At 45.7% G+C, this 8,840-nt stretch overlaps 1 protein-coding gene across 1 annotated transcript; it reads left to right on the forward strand.

Annotated features, from left to right (window-relative positions):
- The first annotated feature begins 2,581 nt into the window (after positions 1 to 2,581).
- On the forward strand, positions 2,582 to 8,585 carry myh6 (myosin, heavy chain 6, cardiac muscle, alpha). The gene has a single exon (XM_084952610.1). It carries the CDS (start codon positions 2,719 to 2,721, stop codon positions 8,521 to 8,523), a length of 5,805 nt encoding a protein of 1,934 aa, XP_084808736.1. The 5' UTR covers positions 2,582 to 2,718; the 3' UTR covers positions 8,524 to 8,585.
- The last annotated feature ends 255 nt before the right edge of the window (positions 8,586 to 8,840 follow it).

Raw genomic sequence — 8,840 nt, forward strand, 5'->3', positions numbered from 1 at the left:
TTCACTGAAGATTTAAGTTGTGAAGGTTTTTGATATTTTTTATCTGGTCAGACTGAACAGATGAGACATCCTGAGACTTTCAATGACTTTAAATGTGAAGTTATTAATTTTGTGCATTTCTGTAATTTTATGTTTCTCATGTATCTCCTCCACAGGTGATGAAATTAAGATGATTAATTTCAAAAGAGTTTGCATGTTTGCATGTTCTCCCTGGGTTTGCGTAGGTTCTCTCAGGTCCTCCCATAGTCCAAACACATGCAGTTTCTAAATTTCCCATAGGTGCGAATGTGAGTGTGAATGGTTGTCCTGTAACACAGCAGTCTCCAACCCCCGGTCCGTGAGTCGTATGGTACCGGGCCGCGAGAGTTGAGGCTCGGGTGTGAAATGTATGGTTTTCAGGGTTTTTATTGGTTTTTAGCGTTATTTTGTTATCGTTTTTATCGTTAACTCGGTTTTCCTGGGTCTTTTCACGTGTGTTATGAATAAATCTTATTTTTTTCTGTACCGGTACTAGTTTTATTTTGTTGTATTTATCTGCGACACCTTAAAAGCCGGTCCGTGAAAATATTGTCAGGCATAAACCAGTCTGTGGCGCAAAAAAGGTTGGGGACTGCTGCTGTAACAGACTGGCGACCTGTCCAGGGCGTACCCCATCTCTTGCACTAAGACAGCTGGGATAGACTCCAGCCCCCCCGAAATGGAATTAATGGATGGAGAGAAACAGTTAAAAATTCCTGCTTCATTCTGTTGGCACATTAGAGTGGATTTTATATAAATCACATCACAAAAAACGGCAGTAATATCATCAAGTGAACTAATCCATAATTTTGTGTTTTGTTTTGTTTTTTTAAATTAATTTACATTAAAACAGGAAAATCTGCACACATGTGGAGAGAGTCTGCACCAGCAGTGAAGCACACAAAAACAAGACATGCACACTAACTTACTGTTTTCATATTTGCTATCATCGTGTTATTATACAAATTTCCCACAGGTGTGAATGTGACAGTGAATGGTTGTCCTGTTAAAAATTCCTGCTTCAATCTGTTGGCACATTAGAGTGGATTTTATATAAGTCATATCACAAAAAACGGCAATAATATAAACTCAGATCACATCAATTTTATTTATATAGCATTTTTAAAAACAACAACTGTTGACCAAATTACTGTACAATAGAATGATCGGGTAAAACTTAAAAGGAAAGTAAAATCAAGGATAAGAAAATAATAAGAATAAAATAATGGCAGACTCATACCGACTTAAAAGCCAAGGAGTAAAAATGGGTCTTTAGACGAGTTTTAAAAGGATCCAGTGTTGGAGAGGCCCTGATATGTAAAGGCAGTTTATTCCACAGTTTTGGAGCAGTCACAGTAAAAGCCCGATCTCCTCTGTGTTTTAATCTAGACCTAGGGACAACTAGAAGCATTTGGTCCCCAGACCTCTAAGCTCTCACCGGAGTATACCAATTTAGAAGATCAGAAAGATATATAGGAGCTAGTCCATGCAATGTTTTAAAGACAAGTGTCAAGATCTTAAAATTAATTCGAAAACTAACTGGCAGCCAGTGTAGCAAGGCAGATATAGGAGATATGTGCTCTCGCTTGCGCGTGCCAGTCAGGAGCCTTGCCGCAGCATTTTGAACCAGCTGTAGTCGGCCAATGGATGACGAAGTGACACGAGAGTAGAGGCTGTTGCAGAAGTCCAGGTGAGATGAAATAAAGGCATGGATTGCTTTCTCAATGTCTCTGAAACAGAAAATTGTCTTCACCTTTGCAAGTAGGTGTAGGTGAAAGAAGCTAGTCTTGATCACATTATTTATCTGTTTATCGAATGTTAAATTACTAGTGTGTTATGAATGTTAAATTACAGTGTGTGAATGTGTGTGTGAATGGGTGGATGACTGGTTGTGTAAAGCGCTTTGGGGTCCTTAGGGACTAGTAAAGCGCTATACAAATCCAGGCCATTTACCATTTACTATCAAAAATCACACCTAAATTTCTCGCAAAAGATTTTTTATAGTTTTCTAAGGGGCCAAGGTCGTAATGGTCACTAGGGCCGAAGACAATGATCTAAGTTTTCTGTTCATTTAAACTGAGAAAATTTATCATCAAGTGAACTAATCCATAATTTGTGTTCTGTATTTTTTAACGAATTAATTAACATTAAAACAGGAAAATCTGTACACATGTGGAGAGAGTCTGCACTAGCAGTGAAGCACACAAAAACAAGACATGCACACTAACTTACTGTTTTCATATTTGCTATCATCATGTTATTATACATGATATATTAATGCAATATCATTGTTGTGTTAATATATTAACAGACGTTTACAGGATAGCTAAGGATATAATTAAATGTTTGTTAAGTTATTGTGACGGTGGATGTTAAAGGGTAGAGGATATGCAGGATGAGCTCCAGGGAGGATGCGGTCTAAATGCAGACATGTCGGGACTATCAGCAGCAGATAAGCGGTACAACTTCACTTTTCCTAAAATGGATTCTAACAGCCAAAGGTCCTAAATCTGCCCTCATGGTGCATTCACTTGATCAGACAGATTTAGTTCAGCTGTGATCTCCTAATTTGGTCCACAGGGAGTCTTTATAAATATCACCTGCTGTGAGGAGACTGCAGTTCTCCATCAGCTTCAGCAGGAAAACTCTCTCACTTAGTTTGTTCTCTCCTCTGACTGCCAACGTTCTCCACCCTAAAGCATGGGCGACTCTCTGATGGCCGAGTTTGGGAAGGCTGCTCCTTACCTGAGGAAGTCTGAGAAGGAGCGTCTGGAGGCTCAGACCAGACCCTTTGACATCAAGACTGAATGTTTTGTAGTCGACACTAAAGAAGAATATGTCAAAGGAAAAATCCTGAGCAAGGACGGAGGGATGGTGACGGTCCAGAAGGAAGATGAAACAACGGTGACAGTGAAGGAATCTGACACTCACCCCCAGAACCCACCCAAGTTCGATAAAATCGAAGACATGGCAATGTTTACATTCCTCCACGAGCCCGCCGTGCTGTTTAACCTCAAAGAGCGTTACGCAGCCTGGATGATCTATACCTACTCCGGGCTCTTCTGCGTCACTGTCAACCCCTACAAGTGGCTTCCTGTCTACGATGCTGAAGTGGTGGCTGCCTACAGGGGGAAGAAGAGGAGCGAGGCCCCTCCTCACATCTTTTCCATTTCTGATAATGCGTACCAGTACATGCTGACAGACCGGGAGAACCAGTCTGTCCTAATCACCGGAGAATCTGGAGCAGGAAAGACTGTGAACACCAAGAGAGTCATTCAGTACTTTGCCAGCATCGCTGCAGTTGGTGGTGCAAGCAAAAAAGACAGCAGCAAGGGGACTCTGGAGGATCAAATCATCCAGGCAAACCCGGCACTGGAGGCCTTTGGCAATGCCAAAACGTTGAGAAACGACAACTCGTCGCGTTTTGGAAAATTTATCCGAATCCACTTTGGCACGAGCGGTAAGCTGTCGTCTGCTGACATAGAGACGTATCTGCTGGAGAAGTCACGAGTTACCTTTCAGCTAAAGGCCGAAAGGAATTACCACATATTTTACCAGATCCTGTCCAATCAGAAGCCAGAGTTGTTGGACATGCTGTTGATCACCAACAACCCATATGACTACTCCTACATCTCCCAAGGAGAGGTAACAGTTGCTTCCATCAACGATTCGGAGGAGCTGATGGCCACCGATGGTGCCTTTGATGTGCTTGGCTTCACTCCAGAGGAGAAAATGAGTGTCTACAAACTAACCGGTGCCATTATGCACTACGGCAACATGAAGTTCAAACAGAAGCAGCGCGAGGAGCAGGCTGAACCTGATGGAACCGAGGCTGCTGATAAATCAGCTTACCTGATGGGGCTCAACTCTGCTGATCTCATCAAAGGGCTTTGCCACCCCCGAGTTAAGGTAGGAAATGAATATGTCACCAAAGGGCAGAGTGTGGACCAGGTTTACTATGCCATTGGTGCTCTGGCTAAGTCAGTGTATGAGAAGATGTTCAATTGGATGGTGGTGAGAATAAACCAATCACTGGACACCAAACAGCACCGTCAGTACTTCATAGGAGTGCTGGACATCGCCGGGTTTGAGATCTTTGATTTCAACACCTTTGAGCAGCTGTGCATCAACTTTACCAATGAGAAACTGCAACAGTTTTTCAACCACCACATGTTCATCTTGGAGCAAGAAGAGTACAAAAAAGAAGGAATCGAATGGGAGTTCATTGACTTTGGCATGGACCTCCAGGCCTGCATAGACTTGATTGAGAAACCTCTGGGGATCTTGTCCATTCTGGAGGAAGAATGCATGTTTCCCAAAGCTAGCGACCAGACCTTCAAGGCCAAGCTCTATGACAACCATCTGGGCAAGAACAAGATGTTTGAGAAGCCACGGCCAGCAAAGGGGAAAGCAGAGGCCCATTTCGCCCTTGTTCACTATGCCGGGACAGTGGACTACAATATCGCTGGCTGGCTGGTCAAAAACAAAGACCCCCTAAATGAGACAGTGGTTGGTCTATATCAGAAATCCTCTCTGAAGCTTCTCAGTCTTCTGTTTTCAAACTATGCAGGAGCTGATGGAGGAGACAAGGGAAGTGGAAAAGGAGCCAAGAAGAAAGGCTCCTCCTTTCAGACGGTGTCTGCGCTTCACAGAGAAAACCTGAACAAGCTGATGACAAACCTGAAGACCACTCATCCACACTTTGTCCGCTGTCTGATTCCTAATGAGAGGAAAATTCCAGGAGTAATGGACAACTGCCTCGTGATGCACCAGCTGCGCTGTAATGGGGTCCTGGAAGGCATCCGGATTTGTAGGAAAGGTTTCCCAAACAGGGTGCTCTATGGAGACTTCAAACAGAGGTACAGGATCTTGAATGCATCCGCCATCCCAGAGGGTCAGTTCATAGACTGCAAGAAAAGTACTGAAAAGCTGTTAGGATCGCTGGACATTGACCACACTCAGTATAAGTTTGGTCACACAAAAGTCTTCTTTAAAGCCGGCCTGCTGGGTACACTGGAGGAGATGCGAGATGAGCAACTCTCTCGAATCATCACCAGGATCCAGGCCAATGCCCGAGGGCTCCTCATGAGGAAGGAGTTTATTAAGCTTGTGGAACGTAGAGATGCCCTGATGGTCATTCAGTGGAACCTTCGGTCTTTCCTTGGGGTGAAAAACTGGCCCTGGATGAAACTCTTCTTCAAGATCAAACCACTGCTGAAGAGTGCAGAGTCTGAGAAGGAAATGGCCAACATGAAGGATGAATTCAACAAGCTAAAGGAAACTCTGGTGAAATCAGAGGCAAGACGAAAAGAACTGGAGGAGAAAATAGTGACTCTCCTCCAAGAGAAGAATGATCTGACCCTGCAGATTCAGTCTGAACAGGACACCCTAACAGATGCTGAGGAACGCTGTGAACAGCTGATCAAGAGTAAGATTCAACTGGAGGCAAAGCTAAAAGAAATGACAGAAAGACTGGAGGATGAAGAGGAGCTGAACGCTGATCTGACAGCAAAGAAACGCAAGCTTGAAGATGAATGTTCAGAGCTGAAGAAGGACATCGATGACCTGGAGCTAACGTTAGCTAAGGTGGAAAAAGAGAAACATGCTACAGAGAATAAGGTGAAAAACCTGATGGAGGAGATGGCTTCACAGGATGAGAACATCACAAAGCTAACCAAAGAGAAGAGGGCGCTGCAGGAGGCTCACCAGCAAACTCTGGATGACCTGCAGAGTGAAGAAGACAAAGCTAACACTTTGACCAAAGCTAAAGCTAAGCTGGAGCAACAAGTGGATGATCTGGAGGGATCGCTGGAGCAAGAGAAGAAAGTCAGGATGGACCTGGAGCGCTCAAAGAGGAAGCTCGAGGGAGACCTGAAACTGATCCAGGAGAACTTGATGGACTTGGAGAATGACAAGCAGCAGCTGGAGGAAAAACTCAAGAAGAAAGACTTTGAGGTCACCCAAATAACTTCAAGACTAGAAGATGAGCAGATTGCATCAGTTCAGCTCCAGAAGAAGCTCAAAGAAAGCCAGGCAAGAATTGAGGAGGTGGAGGAGGAGCTGGATGCTGAGCGAGCAGCCCGGGCCAAGGTGGAGAAACAGCGTTCTGATCTTTCCCGTGAGCTTGAGGACATCAGTGAACGTCTAGAGGAAGCTGGAGGAGCCACATCAGCTCAGGTGGAGCTGAATAAAAAGAGAGAAGCTGAGTTTCAGAAGCTGCGTAGAGAGCTGGAGGAATCAACCCTCCAACATGAGGCCACCGCTGCCACCCTGAGGAAGAAACATGCTGACACCGTCGCTGAACTGGGAGAACAGATTGATAACCTTCAGCGTGTGAAGCAAAAACTGGAGAAGGAAAAGAGTGAGCTGAAGCTAGAGCTCGATGATTTGTGCTCAAACATGGAAAATGTAGTAAAGACAAAGGCAAACTTTGAGAAAATGTGCCGAACGATGGAAGACAACATGAATGAGTACAAGAGCAAATGTGAGGAGGCTCAAAGGACCATCAATGACGTGACAACCCAGAGGGCCAAGCTCCTCACTGAAAATGGTGAGCTTGGCCGGCAGCTGGAGGAGAAGGATTGTCTGATATCACAGCTTACTCGAGGGAAGAACTCGTACAACCAGCAGATGGAAGATCTGCGCAGACAACTGGAGGAAGAACTAAAGGCAAAGAACGCTCTCGCCCATGCTGTTCAGTCTGCTCGTCATGACTGTGATCTGCTCCGAGAACAATTTGAGGAAGAGCAGGAAGCCAAGGCTGAACTGCAGAGAGCTCTGTCTAAATCCAACACTGAAATCTCTACATGGAGGACCAAATATGAAACGGACGGCATCCAGAGAACTGAGGAGCTGGAAGAAGCAAAAAAGAAGCTGGTTCAGAGACTGCAAGAGGCCGAGGAGGCCATTGAGGCTGTGAACGCAAAGTGTTCCTCCCTTGAGAAAACCAAACACCGCCTCCAAAATGAGATTGAAGACCTCATGCTGGACCTTGAGAGATCTAATGCAGCATCCGCAGCACTGGACAAAAAACAAAGAACCTTTGACAAAGTCTTGGCAGAGTGGAAGCAAAAATTTGAGGAGTCGCAGTGTGAGTTAGAGGCATCTCAGAAGGAGGCTCGATCTCTGAGCACTGAGCTCTTCAAACTCAGGAATGCCTATGAAGAATGTCTGGATCAATTCGAGACAATGAAGAGAGAGAATAAAAATCTCCAAGAAGAAATCTCAGACCTCACTGACCAGCTGGGAGAAGGTGGCCGCAGCGCCCACGAACTAGAGAAGATCAGGAAGCAACTTGAACAAGAAAAGGTTGAGCTCCAGTCGGCGCTGGAGGAAGCTGAAGGTTCCCTGGAGCACGAAGAGAGCAAGATCCTCAGAGCTCAACTGGAGTTTAACCAAGTGAAGGCTGACATGGAGCGCAAGCTGGCCGAGAAGGACGAGGAAATGGACCAGGCCAAGAGGAACTACCAGCGTATGGTGGAATCACTCCAGTCCTCTCTGGAGTCTGAAACCAGGAGCCGAAATGAAGCCATGAGAGTCAAGAAGAAGATGGAGGGCGACCTCAATGAGATGGAGATTCAGCTGAGCCAAGCTAACAGGCAGGCAGCTGAAGCCCAGAAGCAGGTGAAGACCCTACAGGCGTTCCTGAAAGACACTCAGCTGCAACTAGATGATACCCAGCACGGCAACGATGACCTAAAAGAAAACATTGCTCTGCTTGAACGCCGAAACAACCTCATCCAGGCTGAACTGGAGGAAGTGAGAGCCGCACTCGAGCAGACCGAGAGAAGTCGGAAACTGGCCGAACAGGAGCTGACCGAGGCAACGGAGCGAATGCAACTCCTACACTCCCAAAACACCAGCCTGATCAACCAGAAGAAGAAGCACGAAGCAGACCTCCTACACCTGCAGTGTGAAGTGGAGGAAGCCATACAGGAGAACCGCAATGCTGAGGAGAAGGCAAAGAAGGCGATCACAGATGCAGCCATGATGGCTGAGGAGCTAAAGAAGGAGCAGGACACCAGTGCCCATCTGGAGCGCATGAAGAAGAACATGGAGCAGACCATCAAAGACCTGCAGCACCGTCTGGATGAGGCTGAACAGATCGCCATGAAGGGCGGCAAGAAGCAGCTCCAGAAACTGGAGGTTCGCATCAAAGAGCTGGAGAATGAGCTGGAGGCAGAGCAGAAGAGGGGAGCCGAGTCCATCAAGGGAGTTCGCAAGTACGAGCGCCGCATCAAAGAGCTCACCTACCAGACCGAGGAGGACCGCAAGAACATGGCCCGCCTCCAGGACCTGGTGGACAAGCTGCAGCTGAAGACCAAGTCCTACAAGAGAGCGGGCGAGGAGGCAGAGGAGGCGGCCAACATCAACATGGCAAAACTACGCAAGCTGCAGCACGAGCTGGAGGAGGCAGAGGAGCGGGCCGACATTGCCGAGTCGCAGGTGAACAAGCTGAGGGCAAAGACTAGGGATGGATCATCTAAAAAGGGCCTGGATGAGTGAGGAACAGGAACAGGAAGTGCACATCGCAGGTGAGAAGAGTCAGTGACATAGTCAGAGCTCTGTAAACAATACGGTCTATCAGGTTTAATGGAACCCTAATAAATAATATCCAAATAATGTTTATGTATTTTAATTGAACATTTACAAACAGAAAGAACAAGATAATAAGATCATAAATAATGTTTAATAGCACTACAGACCTAAGAACCTAATCCGTTTTAAATTCATTACCACAGCTATTGTAAAGTTAAACCACAACACTTTAGCAATTTTCAAACTTTCCATCAGTTTGAGTTGAATAGTTTCTGCTGATGAGA

Source organism: Perissodus microlepis, chromosome 15, assembly GCF_051167445.1.
Source record: "Perissodus microlepis isolate ML-2025 ecotype Zambia chromosome 15, ASM5116744v1, whole genome shotgun sequence".
NCBI classification, from domain to species: domain Eukaryota; kingdom Metazoa; phylum Chordata; class Actinopteri; order Cichliformes; family Cichlidae; genus Perissodus; species Perissodus microlepis.

What these genes read in the sequence shown, in the direction of transcription:
- myh6 (XM_084952610.1), top strand. Translation starts at nt 2,719, where the DNA reads ATGGGCGACTCTCTGATGGCCGAGTTTGGGAAGGCTGCTCCTTACCTG.